Here is a 21,005-nt window from a genome sequence, read left to right as displayed (position 1 = left end):
TGAAACAAATTCAAAATCAGCTTCATGTTGTTTCCAGTTGTTTTGTGTTGTTTGTCCTATATTGTCATTTTATATACCCTATAAAGTGAATTCACAGATTTTTTTGTAAATACACGAAATGTTTGACAATTATTACTAAAAAGGTGCAAAGACGCGCCCAGTGACGCACTTTGGGTGTCCAACATGAGTGGCCCATCCCCCACTATATCAGAACTTGAGCTGCCCAGTTACGTAATTAGGCGACTGGCACAATTAAGTCACTGCCCAAACACTTTAATTTCGACTACTACAAGCATGCTGTCAGCTAGCTGTAGTTAAGCCTACACAGCAAATATGCATCTTTCATGTGTGTCAAATTTACAGAACAGCTCAATTGGTCATATAAATTCCCAAGTGAGGAGGTGATGTTGTGGACTAAATCATCACCCATCAGCCAACTGAGAGGAGAGCCTGTTAGCTCACGATCTAGCTAGCCAGGGATATATTTCTGCCTACTGTCTTTAAGCAGATATATTTTCACGGCTCAAACATGTAGGTGATTGAAAGCCAAAACAAAAACTTAATTTTTCACGATTTTGAAGACCAACCCCCAATTGGATTTGGGATAACGTCGGAGGGGATGAAAAGTAAACGCTCTTGCAATAATTATAGTCACTATTCATATAGACATTGCCCTGACATCATGTTAATCAATAAAGGCAACACAACTGATGAGTCGGTTTTGTCACCCAGTTTTTTCTGGCAGAGCTTCATGTCAATCATTACAAGCAGCATTACTGAGTTTTCATGTCATCGGTTAGTCTACAGCCGTTTTATGCATTGCTACTGATTGCCCTCGGCTGAAATGGACCTTTTTACAGTTTTTCACAGTCTTTTCTGGACAAATATTGAACAGGAACAATGAAGATTATTTGGCCAGAAGGCATCTTTAGGAAGTAGACTGGAAAGGTAAACAGTTTAGCATAGTATTGTTGTTTTTCAGCCATGTGTACACAAAAATGACAAATATCGGTAGTTAATGCTAACAGTGACTCAATCTCTTCAGTCACTGCCACTGCCATTACAAGACACTCCCCTACATGAAGTAGGCCTATGTGTCATTGAGATGTACAGATGCAAACGTTGCATTGAAATTGAGCCCAATCTTACACAATCTGTCACAAAGTACATGATTCTCAATATCCAGTTTTCTAGACATGGGCCCGAAGGTGGTTTTATTTTGACATTGTGCCCTGCCAGCTATATCGCTTGTGATTCAGTCATTCATGTTTTTTTTTTTTTTTACATATTGATGCCGTTTCACCGTCAAGGTCATACACAGTATAATCATTGGATATTTTCTTTTACACAATTATCTTTAATATGTTTTCATCATCATTAAAAAAAGGATCATAGTAAGGGAGAAAAATTCAACATAGATTTCAAATTGGTGTTGTTGAGCCTGACATGCTTTTCAAGAATATCCATCTATCCATCCATTTACTACCGCTTACCAGGGTCGGGTCGCGGGGGCAGCAGCTTTAAGGAGGGAAACCCAGACTTCCCTCTCCCCAGCCACTTCAACCAGCTCCTCCGGCGGGATCCGAAGGCGTTACAAAGCCAGCTGAGAAACATAGTCTCTACAGCGTGTCCTGGGTCGTCCGCGGGGCCTCCCGCCTGGAACACCAATCCAGAGAGGCTTCCAGGAGGCATCCGAACCAGATGCCCGAGCCACCTCAACTGGCTCCTCTCAACGTGGAGGAGTAGCGGCTTGACACCGAGTCCCTCCCGGATGACCGAGCTTCTCACCCTGTCTCTAAGGGAGAGCCCGGAATATATATATATATATTTTTTTAATTATTATTATTATTATTATTATTTTTATTTTTTTTTTTCAAAAACAGTCAACCAGGTGGTCACATTTGCATTTCCCTTTTTGAATAAGATGCTGCCACTTTCCTGAGCACCCCAGCCCACACCCCTACTTTGGACAGCACTCCAATAAAAAAAAAAAAAACACCCACTGAAGAGTTTTATCAAGATGCAGCAGTTCCTCGTAATCAAGGCTGTGGGCTAAGATAAAATTAGCCACTTGTTCCATCTGATAGCTCTGTGGGAAGAAGGAGGGCTTGCCGAAATAAGAAAAGTATAACCTTTCTGTCCTTTCAATCAAATAAGCCTTCCCACTAGACTCAGCAGGTTGAAGTGGCTGCCTGGGGAGGTACCACCAACAGGAAATTCAGAGTCAAAACCACCTACGCCCTTTACTCCCGCCTCCTCCACTAATTGAGGGGAAGTTAGATGGAGATGGTGTATGAGTCACCTCCTTGTCCCCCTACCTCAGCTCCTCTGAGACCTTCTTAGTGGATGGTGTGGAGAGAGAAAATGTCAAAACTCAGCCAGCAGACTACCCGAAGAACCTGTGCCCAGTTGTGTTATACTCTCACATCCGGAGTGCGTTTTTAAATTAAAACCGTGGCTCATGTAAGATGTAGCCTGGTTAAGTGACGGTGGTCCTGATGCTGTTAAAGGCGTGTTTTCCTAACTCCCATGATTTGCCTGGCTCGTTTGGTATTGGCATTTGGCACTAGAGTCATCCATTGACTAGTTTTGGGAAGCGTGCCTGGATCTGAGCCTGCCATGGCTGCAAGGTAGTAAGCAATATTTATCTTTACACTACCCCCTGCAACAGACGAAAACTGGTTGAAACAGGTTCTGTCCCGTAGATTTTTTGTGTCTTTACGTTCTTAATCTCATACACATCTAATCTCTAGCAGGCGTCTAACCAGAATTATGCTTCATTTGTGGAAATCGGACAGTTCCGGCCTGAAAGCATTCGAGGCGAAAGTACACAACCAAAATGGCGGATCGTGATAAATTGTTTTATGGTTTGGTCCTCAAAATACATTTTGACCTCCAGCAAACTTGCCTTCTCGCAATTTTGCTTCATTTATGTATTTATCTTATTTCATAAGCATTCTATCGAGTTCAGTAGTTCACCGTATAATTTCATGCAGGGAGATAGCGGCATACTGTCAAGTATGTTGTGTTACGTGAAGTTATGGCGAATATTTCTGAATGAAGAAAGTTATCTAGTTTTATACTCGAGTAAATTGTGTTTTACCATTCACGGTACCTGTTTCCGTAGTGCTCGCTGTTGTAGAGTGGCATCACATCGAAGTCAGTCGATGAAGTCGGGGTACTTTTTTTTTTTTTAAGTGGGGTTTCCGAGTTCAAGGGGGCGTTACCGTACACACTTCCGGGTTATAAGTCGGAAAAGTCCAACTTCCCACTTTCCTCAAATGCAGCATTAGAACTATACTTCTTGTTTCCTTTTTTTCCCCCTACTTCCTGTTTCCGTGTCTAAGAATCATGGGAAATGTTGTCCTACTAACCTTAGGCAGGCATTGGTCAGACCCAAAGCCAGCTGGTAAACGGCAGAGCCAGCTTCCAATAGCTGCCGGGAAGGTTGGATAATGGCGAGTGCATCAACTTGTTGAGCGCTGTTGAACTGTCAACCAAGATAAGATTTAGCATTAGCTGAAGTAATAACATAACCACTGTTAGCCAAATTGACTTGTGATTAAATTTGTTAGAAATATTTCCTAGTGAGAATTGATCGTATATTTAATTTTCAATGAAATTGGAGTGTCGCGGTTTTTAATTTGGAAAATCTGGTCACCCTACCCCGAACCCCAGAGAAAATTCCACTACCCCCCACTAGCTAAGAAGTATATAAAACCGAGGGATGGATGAACACACCAAACACCACAACTTGCTTTATTTTAAATCTATCATGTTGGAGACATCTGTCACAGTCTGGTTATTTTTTCCTCCACAAATGGAAGTATCCACGTCAAGGTTCTTCCAGATATGCTTTTTTTTCCCCAATGTTGCTTTATAATGTTCCTTTCAGATCCACGACTCTCACCAGCAGGCCCGTGTGTGTGTTCCCTTGCTAACCGTTCCTTTCTCTGTTACACTGGCACCTGCCTCCAAACATAACAGTGTGTTCCTACACTGTGTGCGGTGTGCGTACATGCGACAGCCGTGCCCACTTCCTGTGACGTGTGCTACTTCCCCCATCGCATCGCCGCCCTCTCCCAGGGCTCCTATCTATTACATCTTTCCATCCCTGCCTCTGCATGTCTTTCCATCTACTGAGTGGGAGCACTTCGTCTGTCATTCTGAGAACATTGCTGTTAGTGTACAGCGCATGTGTGCGTGTGTGTGTGCTCATGTGATTAAGGCAGATCAGCACAATCTGTAAGGTCCCAGTGAGTTTAATCTCAGCTGAGTGAATTGGGTTTTTTGCCTTCCCCACAGGTGAGGAGAGGGGAAGTCGGCTGGACATCAGGGGGGAGAGTGAGTAGTGCGGCGGGAAACAAATGACAGGCAGGGGAGGGAGTGTAGGAGGTCCTCGACAATATTGTGTTATGAAAGTTGTTATGAAAACAAAAAAAATATCTTATGTCATCATCAGCTTTTGTGTAAGGGAAAATGTGTGACATTTCCTTTCATTACGGTTACAGTCTCCCGTGTTTATTTACACGGTGGCTGTGTTCAGAATCACTACCTAACCATTAGCGCTAGAGTCAGCCATTTTGTTGTTAGAGAGAAGGGCATGAGTGAATGATTATCAACACAGCTAATGACACTCTTGTGTTACTTTTTCTACCTGGTGCTTGTAAAATAATACACATAATAACACACTTGTAAAATTGGAAATATACTGTATATATATATAACCAACATTAACAGAAGAACGAGAAAACAATTAAACACTGTACCTTAACTTTGATAATGTTAATATTTGTCTTTTTTTTTTAATGTTCTTCCCTTATAGAAATCTTGCGCTTTAATCTGTGATTATCTACAGCACAGGTGTCAAACTCAAGGCCCGGGGACCAGATCTGGCCCACCCCATCAGTTTATGTGGCCTGTGGAGCTAATCAAGCATGTCAACTTCATGATTTTTGACAACATTTCTAATTGTCACATGTAATAAATACTAATATTGAGCTATTGCGCATATATTCTTGTTTCCAAAAGATGAACAAACTATTACTGATTTCCAAACTATTATCCATCCATTTCTTGTGTACTGTGTATGTAATAATATAAGGAGGTACATTTAAATTGTTTTTACATAATGGTCATAATGGTCCTCCGAGCGGAGATTTAACTATTATGTGTAATTTTGGAGATGCCTATTTTCAAAAAGTGTACTCATGAGAAAGCCATTCTGAATTTCTAATTAACAAAACTGCCCAAACAGCCAGTTTCTCTGTCCATGACTTGGAACCGTCCGCTGCATGCGCAGGATCTGCACAAATTGACAATTGTAATTTAGCAGCTTGGGGATAAAGTGCAGTCGCTCCAAGGGAGAACACAATCCATGCTGTCTTCATGGGGCCGCTTTTATTGGTGAAATTCTATTCTTAAAGCATCATTCTTGCCCGGTTTCTTTTGTGTTTACTGTAGTCGCTAACTTCCTTCCTCATTCTTTGCTGTGAACCACTGTAGTGACATAGTTTACAAGTGCATTGTTAAAGGGTTTTAGCTTTGCAAAAGAGTTGCAATTTATTTTGTCTTGGAAATGTCAACGTATTGTCTAGATTGAACGTGCAGTGTTCATGTGATATTTGTCAGGGATCCTCTCACCTTCTAATGTTCTAATCCAACATCCTGTCGGAACAGGAAGGGGCTCTGCGAACGGATTTAGTGCAAGAGGTGCCATGATGTCTGTGGTGTTGAGAAATACGGAGCAGAGGTCCTTTTGAATAAAAAAAAAATCTTACTGTAATTTTCCTTGTATGTATGACAATCTATATCCATGTATTAAAGACTCCCCTTATACAGTACATCGTCGCTGATATGTGAAAAACACTTATGTCCATTTTTATTTATTTTTATTTTTTTTATTTTTACGATTTGGGGATGTCTGCATTCATCCCAAACACATAAAAGTGTAAAAAAAAATTAACGTGTTTTTCACATAGCAGCGACAATATATTGTTTACCTTTTTTATATAATATAATCTAATAATAAAAAAGTGCCATCTCTCCGGAAAGCCAATTTTTTCTTCTCATAAATTTCTCTCTTTATTTCTACTTTCTTGTCCCCAAGCCAAGTCCTTAACCTAAATTACTACTGAGCTTTACAGTTCCGTACAATAAATCTTGATCAGACTTGTTTCCACCATTGGGTGTGTAGGCAGGATGACGATAGCTGTGTCAGCTATGTAAACAGTGTAAAATCATACTAGCGCAACAGCTTGTAACCACCAACGAATAAAAGTGCAGAGCATGTGCTATCCATTGTGGTTTCTACCCCAAGGGAAGGGTGCCATAAGGATGGGTTTAAAGTAACACAATCAGTTTTAGATAAAAGCGATGCAGTACTAATTAAATATTTGGAGAATAATTTAAAAAAAACAAGAACAATTTTACTAGTATGACTACAATGTATGATAGTCCTGTGGTGAGGGACCAGACCAATCATTTCCTCCGGTCATGTTCGCTTTTGCAACCTTTAATGCACTTCCTGATAATGGTTCCTGTCACTCCATGGGCATGTATTACTCTTCTCATTGTGACTATTGGGTTTCTACTTAAGTCCTGCCTTTCTGTAGACCCCCCATATGCTGACTGAATCTATCAATGGACAAAATAGACGGTCAATTGTGATCCCAGTCAGTAGGCGTAAATGAATGTTAAGGCTACATCTTGTTTTTTTAAACTGACTTTAAACAATTAAATCTAAATTTATAATTTTGCTGTATGCATTATTTTTTAAGCACCTTTTGAAAATAGATGTGAGGGGGAAAAGTGTCTCCCCTATGCAAGCAACAGGAATAAAGCCACAACTGATTTATGGGCGGTCGTGACACGGAATCCTCGTACCTCCAATTTGTATACTTCTCGGGACTGGAGACACCAAAAACGTCATGTTTGTTCAACATTAAATACAGCAGGGCATTTTCAGCATCTAAGATTTGTCAATAATTTGGGAATAATAACACCCACACCTGTGGACTGACTAATAGTATAGTTTTGTGGAAAAAATATCAAACTTACCAAATTGTTGCAAAGGAGGGTCTGGCCTGATGCCAGCGATATGTACCTGTCTGATATGTTAAATGATAATAATAATAATAATAATAATACTGTATAATTCTTACACTGAACACTAACAATATATATAAAACTGTTACCAAGTGGGATAATACAACAACAGTGCTTGAAATTCCTCAGTGAAATCCCACAACACTCTGGAGCACAAACAACCAAAATGTGTCACATCCCGAGGCCTGAACTATTTTTATCTCCTGAAATTTCACTGACTTTTTGGGAGACAATAATGAAGTTCAGCCAGAGGGTGAGCTTACTTCTTTTGCATTTAATTGTATTTATTTTATTTCCATGCCCTCGCCTGTCTTTTCAAAGGATTGGCTTTGTCTCGAGGAGTCATAAAAAGGACCAGAGTGGGTGGGACCGAGGAGTGACTCAAGCCTTTGAAGCATGTGCATATGTGGCTGAGTGTGTTTGTGGGAGCATGTGTCATATGTGCCTTCAGATCATGACTTGAACTCATGAATTCCAAACATTCCTGTTGTATTCTGAATATGGCAAGTTAGCATCACACTGACATTATATTACACTGAATATTCTTTTTTTTTTGTTGTAACATCTTTCTGCTCTGTAGAAAATTGTGTTAAGTACAGTTAAGTACAAATTAATATGTAGTCTTTAGATGAGCAAGTCTATTATTGCATATCATTCATTTTGGTGATATTTTATCATGCACTGCAGTGGAGTAACCAGCAACAGTAGCCAAATATCTGCCGTTAGCTGTGTCTAATGAAAGTTTTGAAACCATCATATTTTGAAACTCCTGTTTTGAGTGCAAACTGCGGTGAAGTCATGTGATTGAAATGAGTCACAAGGCCTTATTGGGACATGGCTGCAAACCAGGAAACACCTGTGCCACTGAGGAGGGGGTGGGCCTATTGTGTTTGGGTGCTTTTTATAAGTCGCATGGAAAAAGGGGCTATCTGGACAGGAAGTGACATGACGCACTCACATACCATACCACACCACTAGGTTCTCCAACCTGCATTATTGTCAGTTATGAAAAGGAAAAGTCTGACAACATTTGTATGAAGAACATTTGGCTAGAACACGTTGTACCGCTCCAGCAAAAACAGCCCTACTCAGGTGTTTTCATACTGGACTTGAGAAGGGGGCAGAAACACATGAATCTTTACGGCATTTTCATACAGTACAATTCTTATTTTTTAATTATTGGTACTGTTGATATAAATAGTCAAGTTTCAGTACAAGGTTGATGACCCAAACGCAGGAGAGCCAAGGCAGGGATGGAGTCAAAAAAAGTAATTTAATTTAATAAAAAGGCAAACAAGGTACTTGGGTTTACAAGAATACCTAAATAAATGAAATTTCAAAACAAAAATGGTCAGGCCAATAAATGGTACTATAAATTAAACCTCTTTTCTTTTTTCTTTTTTTTGCATGGTTATGTTCATCTTCACTTTAAGATTAGGTGCACTGAAAGGCTTGTAAGCATGAGTAGTTACGTTTCAAATTTGTTATGCATATGTTTTCAACCAGTACGGTTGAACAATACTGTACATGTTCTTTTATTGTTGACCACTTCTGTGGGTCACAACTCAGACATTATAGAAGGTCGAAAACCAATGCTTATGGATTTCTCCTTAACAATAAACTCCTCTGTGTCTTTAAACAGGTCAAAAGAAGATATTATTTCTAATAACTGAAATTCTGTGTTGATTTGTTTTTTCTGAAATTCCTTGGCAATTGTTATGCATATTGCCAATTCCAAGATTACGCTACAAAAAGTCAAAATGGCGTTCTTAGGCTGCATTCGAGGAGGGTTGGAAGTCTGATTTATGCCACTCGGAGATGCCTCAAAGCGCCATTTGAAGCAAATGTAAACAACAAAGATGGCTGATTCCCTTTGTTCTGGTTAACGCAGTCATTCCAAATCACGTCGTGCCACGTGAACATATGACTTGTAGTTACATTTGCCTTGAACGCTTTGAAGTCGGAACTGACACAATTCAAGTAGGATTTCCCACTTTACCCTTGAGAAGGACAGAGTGAGAGAGAGCGCGTGCACGCCTGCGCGAGTGGGACCGTTGCTACATGTCGTGGAGGTGAAAACGAACGAACTGACTGGTCGTGTCCTCCACATGCAGGCAGTTTGAAAAAGATTCACGAAAGGGAGGAGGAAATGGCGACCGGTATTCACTGGAACTTACTCGGAGCGAAAGTTTGAGCTGAGAGTCCAGCGGCATGCTACACGCTGTAGCTTCTTGCTAGGTAGCCCGCTAGCCTACAACCATAATGTGAGTTACACCTTCCAAACAAATCTTCCTACCACCAATTCACTATTAAAACATCATACACAACATATAACATATTCTATCTATCTAGCATGGGCATACTCAATATTGGTGTAATCCAAAAGTAATTAAGTTACATTACTTTAATATTATGGTACTTAGATTACGTTACTAACTACATTTTTTAGCAGGTAACTTGTAACTGTAATGGATTACATTTTAAAAGTAACCCTCCCAACCCTATGTACACATTAGTGAGACACACGTTAACTAACTTTGATCTTGTCGTATGTTAACTCGAGAACTTTAAATCATCACCGGGGGCAGGAGAAGGGAGAGGAGAGGGGGCAGAGCAAACAGTGAGTGTCATCTCCCAACCAGCTATTTGGAGTTTTCTGTTTTTTAGCAAAGATTTATTTGACAGTTTTTTTGGTGGGTAGGCTGAAGTGGATTATTGACATGTCCATTAGAAAGCTGAATTGTGTTTGAATTACAAGAGTGGTCAAGGAACGAACTAAACTCATATCTCAAGATACCTTTGTGTATCGTCAGTATGGGACCAATTAAGGCACAGTGAGACACCTGAGAAAATCTTTTAAATCTTCTCAATAGCTCTCTGTTTGTATGGGTATAACTAAATATGCAGTGTGTTCCATTGCTGTCTAATTACTTCTTACGTCACTGTACAATTACAGGAAAGTCATGAAATATGGAGGAAATTATCTGAGAAGAAAAATAATATGCTGAATGAAGCCCTGTTCATGTGTTGGAGCTCACACTGCTGATGCGGCTTCCATAAAGGCAAACAGAAGACATTGTGTATTTGTCTGGCTAACACGAGTCCACTGTTGTTATTTACAGCTGACACTAGCAAACCCCGTAATGAAATGAGGGCTCGGAAACGGATGGTGGGCCTCGGCGCTCTCATCAGCCGTGATGTCACAAGCCCAGATTAGACAGGATCATATGGCACGCTGCCTGCTGGCCCGCTTAGCCTCGGCCTTCTAGACATCTTCCCCTCCATCCAGCCAGCCCACATTCATTCACTCATCCACTCACTACTTTGTGATGCCATGATGACCAGGATTGTCGCCTGGTGTCTGTCACAACGCCACTGTGTGTAGACGAGTAACATGACAGACACACACAACACAACATCCCACACTCATTACTGTATATGCTAAAATTCATTTGTCTAATGGTCCGGTTTCTTCCTGTTATGTATACAGTTCTTTCACTACACTCCATACTAATGCCAACTAGTTTCATTTATTTGTATTTCCCGGCACATTAATTATGAAATCTTTACCATTCATTAATTTTTAGAATGTGTTTAACAGTACACTGATCTATTTTTCTATACAGTGGAACCTCAGAGTTTGAACGTCTCGGAACTCGTACAAATCGGACTACAACCAAAAAATATGAGTAAAAAATGTCTCGGAGTTTAAACTCATTTTCGCCGTTTGAACACCCAAGCAAAGCAAGCTAAGCCGAACGTACATTGAAAACGGGTAGCCGAGTGAAGCCGAATGCTCACGTTGCCGTAGTTGAGACGATGTACTGCTCATTTCCAGTCAGATCGTGAATACTCCCGGAGGTGCTCCATACTCGCGAGTGCATTTTGATTTTTCCACGACAATTTGCTTTGCCATGGGCCCAAAGAAAGACAACAGTGCCAGTGGCAGCAAAGAAAAACATACAGTGCTACGAACCACAGTGGAATTAGGAAGGAGATTATCGCGCCGTTGTAACTACCGTGACTACTTCTGTAAATACTGACACGAGGACCCCCCAACAACGTGCCTGGCGTTAAACAATGCACGCAAGGACCGCTGAGTAGTCTAACAATATGCCCAATGTAAAATACACAAACTCAGCACTGAACTAAAGCTAGCATTAACATAGCATTTCTCATCCACTGATGCCATCACGCAACAAAAAAGGTAAGGTATTTTTATTGTTTCAATACGGTACTGTACTGTAAATGTAAATGTAAAAAACAAATATATATATATATATATATATATAGAAATTAAAATAGGAAATTTCTATTTTTGGAAGCTTGGGAACGGATTAATTACATTTACATTATTTCCTAAGGGAAAAATATTTCGGAAGTTGAGCAATTCGGACTTTAAACACTTAGCAGGAACGAATTATGTTCAAACTCCGAGGTACCACTGTATAAGCAAAATTTCTAGTGTGTTTCAATTTTGTACCGCTGTATGGTGTTTGAATAAACAAAAACTCCAAACAATCGTCATGCAAGACATCACTAAATCTCATGAGAATTTAACTCAGGTAGCATCAAAAGGATGTTTACCAGTAGCTTTTTCTATAGATTTTTGTGCGTATACCTCTGAAGGAAATGAAGTGCTTTATTTTCACGACCGGTGTAAATCCACCACAGCGTATGGCATATATCTGCATGGAGGTGGATTAGACCCAATGCTGGTAATTCCCCAGACGAGGACAGGCAGGCGGATCTGGGAGTGGGAGGGATGTACCTCTGTGACAGTGGTCACAGCCAACTTTAATCACAAATAATCAAAGCAGCTCCTTTCCATCCATTTTCTGAAACCTGTATCCTTTCATTTCCTTTAAATGTGGCGTACTAGTCACGCACTCAACATGGTGGAATAACAGCCATGAAGTTGGCAACCTGGAGAATGGCCCCCATTCCCATCATTCTTGTGCACACCTTGATGCCCACTCTTCACATACTTATGAATAAAATGTGTTTGACATCTACCACACATGTCTGCGGAGCTCAGAATCGATCTACCTTTACTTCAATCAAATTCACCAAAATAACGTTAGACGAGCTGCGCCAATATTTAGATGTGATCTGAGCAGCACTTTAGACCGACTCTCCAAGAACAGACGCTCACTGCACTGTAACCCCAACCTTGGCAGAGACCCATCTGTGATTGGCTTACGCTGATACGGTAGTCAGGATACACGGGCATTTGTGCCACAGCACAGGCAAACTGTCTATGAAAACAGAGACCTAAAAGTATAATGATAACCACAGAACCAGATATGGAACCTATTGTAATATAGTAGTCCAAATATGGTCAATTTCATATTTCTTCACAAATAGATATTAATAGTCTGTCTCCATGTGTTTTTTATTTTTTTTTCTTCTTTTTAATCATGAGCCAAAAGCTTGACAGCAAATCTATTATCTCCCTCGGACATTTCAACTGTCTCACGAGAGTTATACAATGCCGCAGCTTCTTGACTCAGTGGGAACCTTGTGGCATTATGTGACTTGATGATTGAAAGTCTATATGGGGTTTTTTTTAAGACAAAATGAGTGGAAGGTTAGATAAATCATTCTTAGGTTAGATCAATTTGACTAGGCCTGTTTTGTAAAAATAAATAAATAAAATAGCCTTGCTACATTGCAAAAGGAATCCCGTCACTCTAGATAAATTTGCATGCAGATTCATTTCTGCCTATTACACTGCCTAGTCATCTCATTGTTTTTGTTGCATGACTCATGAAAAATAGTAGTTTAGAGATTCCAGGATTCCATCTGGCAGTGACCATATTGATTAATTAAAAGGGCTTTGCTTTGATGTATTATACTATGTTTAGCTTCTCTTTATGATAGTTACAAACTGTCGCAAATAAATTATATTCAACTTTGAAGGTGCTACTCAACCAACATATCGTCGCTGCTATGTGATAAAAATGTATGTCCTTTTTCTCTCTTGTTTTTTTTATTTTGACATGTTTTGGGTTGAAACTGAATGCAGACATCACAACAACGAAGAAATTAAAAATGAAAAAAATTTGACATAAGTGTTTTTCACATAGGAGCAGATGTGTACCTATCAAATAGTGACACGAAACAAGCAATACAATAAAAAGAAAAGGAAAAAAGAATAGAAAAGAAAAGAAAAAGAGTGTGACCTAAGCTAAAAAAAATTCAGCATTAGTTCCATTCAGTGTTTAAAGCCAAACACACAGCATCTATACATGACCCAAACACAGGCAACCCCTGAGCCCCCGGGATTGATTGCATGTCATGTGAGTCCACGCATTTAAACCTGTTAATTCATTTGACGGCTTAGGCTTACATGCCAAAGGATATAAGGCAGGTTCATTCAGCTATACATGGGCTCGAGCGGAAGTTGGTGTTTCCCTCTGTCAGCGACAGAGTCTCCTGTAGAGCCGATTTAGTCTTGACTGAAAAATACGTTTTCCAAAGTAAGGAATCCCCAGTCAAGTTCTATTTTCTTTTGTTCTGTTGAAGAACTGAGCTGTGTGATTAGTCAATAATATCAGTCACGTGTATAAAAAATATACCTAATCATACTCATCTCTTGCGGGCAGTCCCCCCCCCCCCCATTTTATTCATTAGTATATTGCCGCACACAGCAATATGACATCAATTAGATGATTAGATGCATGATTATGGCAGTGCCAACTCTGATACTACCCCTCGAGGCTGAATATTCACTAGTTGGCCAGAGCAGTATCAAATATTTTGCTTCATCAAGAATATGGTCAATTTTAGTGGTATTAAAAAGGGATATTTTACTTATATAGCAATTTCCAGCAATAAAAATTAAAAAAAATAATTCTATAATTAATTTGATACCTTCATTATTTTCCATGTACAATTAATATCTTTAAATATGCATTTTGCCACTTGCTGTCGGCTGGCATCACATGTGCTCAGGTAGCAACCAATCAGAGCTCAGTTTGTGAGCGTCACATGACCAAACCCAGAGAACAGGGGAGCCATGATTGGTCGAAATGTGTGTTGAAGGGTATTGTACCACGGTTGTACATTGGCATTTATGACAGACCACCTAACAGATTCATCATCACTATGTCATCACAGAAAATGTGTGTGTGTGTAAAACGACTGCTGTAAAAAGGACATTAAATCAGCCTTTTTTTTAAGCACACTGTCTTATAATGTGTGGCTTAAATGTCATGTCCTTATAAATTTGAACATATACTGCATTACGTGCTCAGGTGACACCATCATCTGGAAACAAAAAGTTCCATGTGTGTTCCATTCTTTGCTTAAAAATATGATTCACTGTGAATTCCCACGGTTTTGTGCTTATATGTATTTCTTTCAACATGGTTTGTTTTGATGAGTTAATATCACAGCAATGTTTCTCGAAAGTGATACTTGAAACTGATGATAAAAGGACGTGAGATGAGTAAGAGTTAATCAATCGCTGTGGCACGTCACATAGGGGGCGGGATTACGCAGCTGCCGTCATTCTCGCGGGTGGGTCTTTGGCTGCGGCCACGCCTAACCGCTGTCCAAATATGGCTCGTGACGTCACATACGCCAAAGTCCCATTCAGTAGAAAAAGACTCAGCCGGAATCCCCTTGGAGGCAATGTAGGCACTGAGGCGCGCTGGGCTCATCGTTCGCCCGCAGCCACTCTCATTCAGGAATCCACACGCATTCTTTGGGCAATAATAAACAACAACAAAATGAAAGTCTCCAGCATCGACTGTCGCCACTTGCGGAAGATCATCAGGAAGGAATGCGGGAGCTGCCTTATCGTGGACTGTCGACCTTATTTGTCATTTACGAACTCCAGCATCAAAGGCTCCGTCAACGTCAATCTCAACTCCGTGGTGGTCCGGAGGTCGCGGGGAGGACCGGTGCCTCTGCAGTTTGTTATCCCGGACGAGAGAGCCCTCCTTCGGCTCCGGGAGGGGAGCATATCGGCAGTGGTAGCCTTGGACGACCGGACGTCCCACTGGCAGAAACTCAAGAAGGACAGCGTAGCACAAATAGTAATAAACACCCTGACGCATGTGGCCAGCGGAACCAACATCTGCTTCTTAAAAGGTAACAAAATTTAAAAAGAAGAACACTGACGGGTGGGTAGGCTATTGTATAGAAAAAAGCACTCAAGCAGTCATGTTGTTGATGCCAATATCTTGACTCACAATAAGTTCTTTTTCTTTTGATAACGACTCATTTCCTTTGGAAAAAAAGTAAAACAAAATTAAAATTTATATAAATAGTCTTCGTAATGACAACGTATCGTCACAATCTGTTTTATCAATTTTTGCCTTTTTTTTTTTTTTAAATTGTTTTATTAGATTGTGGTATTTTAAAACAATTGTAGCTTGATTTCAACTCGTTATCTGACATGTCTGTTATAGACTACAAAAAAATGTGAGTCAACGACGCCGATGAGTCAGTGCTGACAAATATGAACAAATTGTGAAACAGACTTTGTGCGGCTAGAAACAAATGAAGGGCAAAGCAGAATGTAATCTAAATAATTGGCCGGGTTTGTGAACATGTGTTAAAATACCTCAACTTCCGTCCGTCGCCTTTACATCCTGTGGAAGTGAAAAGGATTAGCGGACTCCAGTAATTAATGGGGCTCTTATAATCAGTTTATAATCCGGCGCTAAATCTGTTTCATAAACTCTGCGGTTTCACAAGGTGTGTATTCGTGTGTTGATTGTTCTAAACGCAATACAGGTTTTCATGCCCCCCTTCTCTACATTCTCACAGGAGGATATGAGAACTTCCACTCGCAATACCCTGAATTTTGCACTGAAGTGAAAAGCATCGAGCAGAACGGAACTGAAAGCGAGAAAAGAGCCAGCAGTGAGAAGCTTGGTCACCACAAACCAGATTATGATCAGGTGAGAGCAGTACATACATCCAGCAGCATTGTTTATAATTGGGATACTGTTTAAACAGTACAGGTGTCTGTACACAAACATATCAATTGTGTGATACCAATAGAACGGATGACTATTTTTTTTAAGCATTATTTTAATTATATGTTGTAATTTGCAGTCGTGGGTGTAACCTGCCGTTTGCCTAAAGTCATTTGATGGGCACAGCTCACCAGCAACATAATGACAAGCGCTACAGAAAATTAGTGGATGGATTTAGGCCTAATGTTTTTTGTTGTTGTTGTTGTTGTTTTTTAAATAGCAGTATCATTGCTCATCTAATTAAAATCCAATAAAAAAAAGCACGAATGACTGTTCATTCCAGTTACGTTGCTCCAAACAATTTTATGACGTCATCATGTATCGCTCGGCAAAAACCTACAGTCGCATCAGTTGCTAAAACAGGCTCATGATGTCATCGCGTTGCTTACTGAATTAACGGCACAGTGCTTTAAATCATTATGCTCTCCCGCTGCTATGACGTCATGGCTACCGCCATCAACTTTGATTGAAATTTTACCAACTTAACTCATACAATAAGGTTAGTCTGATACTGTCCCTACACTGGGAAATAATTAACTAATTTCTTTCTCTTTTTTTTTTTTTTTTAAATATTTTTGACTCAGTGACAGCAATCACATGAATATGAATGGAAAGTGAAATGTCAAGTCCCACATAGCAGCAGTACAATCAATTAGATGGCAGATATAAGCATATTGATTTCCTCCAGGTTGACACGTTTTTAATCCGATGTGGCTGTCCCATAGGGGCCGGCATCACACCTTGTTGTATATTGGGCCCACTTATCTTGACACAAATCTTGCCCCCCTCCCCCCTAATTTCTCACTTTCAGGGTAAACCTGTGGAGATCCTGCCTTTCCTCTACCTCGGTAGTGCCTACCACGCCTCCAGGCAGGACTATCTCACTGACCTTCACATCACTGCCTTGCTCAACGTGTCACGCAGAGACATGCAGCCCGCCAAGGGTCACTTCAACTACAAGTGGATCCCGGTGGAAGACAGCCACATGGCGGACATCAGCTCCCACTTCCAAGAGGCAATAGAATTTATTGGTGAGTCTTCCACCTGAAGGTTTATTTCTGAATCGTAATACCACATGTTTATTTTTTGTCCTGAATCCCTGCTCAAAATAGTGCGCTCAGCCAGACTATTTGGCAAGGGAGATACACGCACCCTCCCACGGCTAGATCTTTACCCAGAATAACACCACCTTCTGCGTCTGTATATATATAGATGTAGATGTAGATTAACCGACTCCTATGCATAGGTGTTTATTTTTAAAAGGCGTCTTCGTCAGCCTCAAATAAACCCTCATTGTGCTCGCCTGCTGCCATTCACAAATAGAGGGCTTTAAGAAAACCAGTGCTAATCAGTTTAGCTTGATCGCCTGCCCTCAAGCCTCCGCATCCAACTAGTCCCTTCCATTCAGGATTTGGCGATTTGAAAAAGCCATTCGCAGGCTGTCATCGCCTCCTCGGCCTAATCTCCGGTGGGTGTGGCCGTGCAGTCAATGTGACCAGTGCGCTGAGCGCTAATGTGCAGGCGGGGGAGGTTGAATGAGGGGTGACACACCTCAACAGCGGTTGGTTACTCACAGGTGGGCCTGAGGCAGCAGACTGTGGAGAAGAGCATGAGTGGGAGAGATTATAAGAGCAGCAGAAAAACGACACACACAATGTGTTGGTGGTTATTTATAGATAGGCAAGGACAAAGCTCAGCCAGGTGCTACTGGACTGACCAGTATTGTTTGGCTCCAATTGTTGCTATTGTGTATTGTTTGAGGATGCAGCCTACAATTAGTCCTCATTACATAAAACAGCTATTTGTACCAGGAGCAGGTTTAACCTACATTTTTTAGCCTGCCAAAGCTCTAAAATTAATCTACTAAACTCCAGGGTTATTTCAATTAAGCGGAAATGATTGACAGTTTAGGGCTGGGATTGATAACTTTTTTTTATATGGAACAATAAATGCTTATTATATGTTAAATGTGGTTTGGCAGACGTGATCAAATGTGCTTGAAGCCGGAAGCTCCCCAGCCATAGTTGAGGGGCTAAAAATAAACATTATTGACCCTCTGACCCAAAATAGTAGGCAAAGCCCATCACTACACCACCAGAATGGTCATTAAAACATCCATCAAGGCAAGTGGCCCACTGGAGCTGATTGAAATTACCTTTAATTTAAGGAATTCCGTCAATGGTTCCATGCCACAGTTTTTTTTAAAATTTATTTATCATTTTTAATGTCCTTAAAAAGTTTGTGACATAATTTAGTTTGGAAATGAATTTCAGAAATACCTGTGATTTTCTACTTACCGTTTTCTTGTTAGTCTTAATTTAAAAAATATTCAACATGTAAATAACCTTTGTGTTGATATGGCCGCTGTTCTCATAAATGTTATATGGAAAATGGAAAGCCCTCTATTTGGTTAGTTGCAAACATGTGGGTGTCTTAATAGGGCTAGGTTTTAAAAAATTGAATAATCGATATCGAATCGATTTTCCTTTTCGATCTTTTAGAAAACCATGAATCGATTATTTTAATCAATCTCTTTTTTCCCCATAAATTCATAAGAAAATATAATTTTAAAGGTTGCATTTTTTTGTATCTTACTGTTTTGAAATGTATTGTTCAAGTATTTTCTTAACATTTATGAAAGACCTGACTCATTGCAGGTTAAGACAATTCAGAATTTTTTTTTATTTATATTTACAATTATTGAATTACAATTATGAAAATATTTTTATTTCATCTTTGCTAATGTCAATGTTTGTGTAACACTTAAGTGGTTATAACACGTGTTACTTTCATTAAAAAACAAAATCATTTAAACCAGTTACTGCCTCCGCAAAATTTTATTTGGAATCGAAAATCAAACTGAACTCTTGTGAATTGGAATTGAATCGATTGAGGAAATAAGAATCGATACCCAGCCCTAGTATCTTGTGGCCAAAATGTCTTTTCATTGTGTTGGCTCCGGTGAAATTGCCCAAAAGAGTACCCGTTCTGGGAATGAGCAAGAATTATGACGTTAGTCAAAGTGCAGTAAGTAGCACCCATCGCCCCCACAATGCAGCTGTGTTACAGGACCTCCACAAGTGGGTGCAAATGACACTGATTTAAGATAATAAAAATATACAAATCGGGGCCCCTGCAAAGGTTCTCTGCAAGTGATGCTTATATAGCTTTGGTATACTATATAATTAGTGAGTAGGAGTAAATAGCAGGGTATTTCTTCAAAGTTCCTTGAAATGTGATTCTTTGAAATGTGATTTATTATTTTCCATTGCGAATTCACATTATATATATATGTATTTTTTTTTTTTAAATGTTATGTAACCTGTTTGAAAAAAATCGCACATCCATGTCCAACGATTGACCCTTGTGTCTTTTGTCCTGTGTCCAGATCATGTAAAGCAATCTGGGGGAAAGGTCCTCGTCCACTGTGAAGCGGGCATCTCTCGTTCCCCCACCATCTGCATGGCCTACATCATGAGAACCCAGCAGCTGAGACTGGAAGCAGCATTCGATATCATCAAGCAGCGCCGGGCTGTTATCTCCCCCAACTTTAGTTTCATGGGTCAGCTGCTGCAGTTTGAGTCTGAGGTCCTTTCGACAGCGCCCGCTCATGCAGCCACACCTGAACCCGCCACTCCCAGCGTCCCGGAGTCTGCTTCCTTTTTTGCCAATGACATTACCACCTCCTTTACCACCAAAAACTTTGAGCCATCTGTATTCACCCTTCCTACCTCTTGCCTGAAGTCTCCGGTCCATCATCAGTTCAAGCTGAGCCCAATAACTGCACTGCCTTAAAATGAACTGTGACTGCTTGTAGTGTACTTGAAAATTAATCAAATGTAAAAGCTCCCGGTGTGCCTGGTGTTGAAACCAGCAGACCAGACTGGAGACCAGCAAGTAATTGGTAGTAGTACACATTTCATAGGATGACACTGGTGCCGCTGCACCGTGATAAACCTGCAATATACATGCCTTAGGTTGTTGATATTGTGATTTCTAGGTTCAGTCACAAATACAGTCAGGCATTTGAATCTAATTTATTTAAAATTGCAATCTTTGTGATTTTTTTTCCAATAATGTTGATGTTAATGTGTTTAATAAAAGTTGAAAAATAAAGTTGTTGTAATGCAATCATTGAAGAAATATCAAAGATGGCGTAAGTAGGCTATTCAAAGTCTGTTCTTTAGTAGAAGTATTGATTAAATAAGACTTGGGGGGAAGAAGATTCATCTCCTTTAAGTTAAAGTAAAACAATACAGAATCTGAAATGTAATCAAGTCCAAAACAATATTTTTACTGTCAGTCATAAAGGCTACAATACTGGTTTTAATAACAAAAGAATTTCCCACCAAAGACTTGGATAGTGCACAGTTGCCATTGCTTTGCTAAGTTTGTTAACTAGCAAAAAAAAAGAAGAAGCAAATTTAACATCAGTATTAAAAATCTCTGCACTATATGTATGTGGAGGGCCCCAAGACTGGGTTTGCCTTAGGCCCCCCAAATGGGTAAATAAACAAACCCCTGAACCGTTATTAAAAAATAAATACTCAAGGAAAGTACACTTACCTTAAAAAGTAACAAGGTTTTTGTACTTCGTTACTTCTCACCACTGATAAAATATCAATAAAGAGGACGGCTTTATTGATGTAACCCATCATGTGGCTAAATTACTCACAGTAAACCAAACACGTCTTCTCCAACCTCTTTACATTAAGAGGCAACAGTGACACCTGCAGTGGCTCTGAGTTGAGTTGGCAAATCAGGTTTATATGAAATTAAAATACAGACGTTGGTGTTTTTCCTGCAGTCTTTGAAAACTTGACACGAACACACATGTACAAGGGATTCAATGATTATGTTCCCAAAACAAACATACAGAATTTGGATATTTAAACGTTAGTTATA

General features: G+C 40.0%; 1 protein-coding gene across 1 annotated transcript; it reads left to right on the top strand.

Annotated features, from left to right (window-relative positions):
* The first annotated feature begins 14,304 nt into the window (after positions 1-14,304).
* dusp5 (dual specificity phosphatase 5) lies at positions 14,305-20,216 on the top strand. Its single transcript, XM_077571524.1, has 4 exons — positions 14,305-15,207; positions 15,889-16,022; positions 16,912-17,131; positions 19,489-20,216. Exons 1-4 carry the CDS (start codon positions 14,673-14,675, stop codon positions 19,893-19,895), a joined length of 1,296 nt encoding a protein of 431 aa, XP_077427650.1. The 5' UTR covers positions 14,305-14,672; the 3' UTR covers positions 19,896-20,216.
* Positions 20,217-21,005: the final 789 nt, after the last annotated feature.

Source organism: Vanacampus margaritifer, chromosome 7 (genome assembly GCF_051991255.1).
Source record: "Vanacampus margaritifer isolate UIUO_Vmar chromosome 7, RoL_Vmar_1.0, whole genome shotgun sequence".
Classification (NCBI taxonomy): Eukaryota; Metazoa; Chordata; class Actinopteri; order Syngnathiformes; family Syngnathidae; genus Vanacampus; species Vanacampus margaritifer.
This window is presented reverse-complemented; position numbering and strand designations above follow the sequence as displayed.

Coding starts and splice junctions, on each gene's coding strand:
- dusp5 (XM_077571524.1), top strand. CDS start 14,673: ATGGCTCGTGACGTCACATACGCCAAAGTCCCATTCAGTAGAAAAAGA. Junction 16,023..16,911: donor ACAAACCAGATTATGATCAG/GTGAGAGCAGTA, acceptor TCTCACTTTCAG/GGTAAACCTGTGGAGATCCT. Junction 17,132..19,488: donor AGAGGCAATAGAATTTATTG/GTGAGTCTTCCA, acceptor TCCTGTGTCCAG/ATCATGTAAAGCAATCTGGG.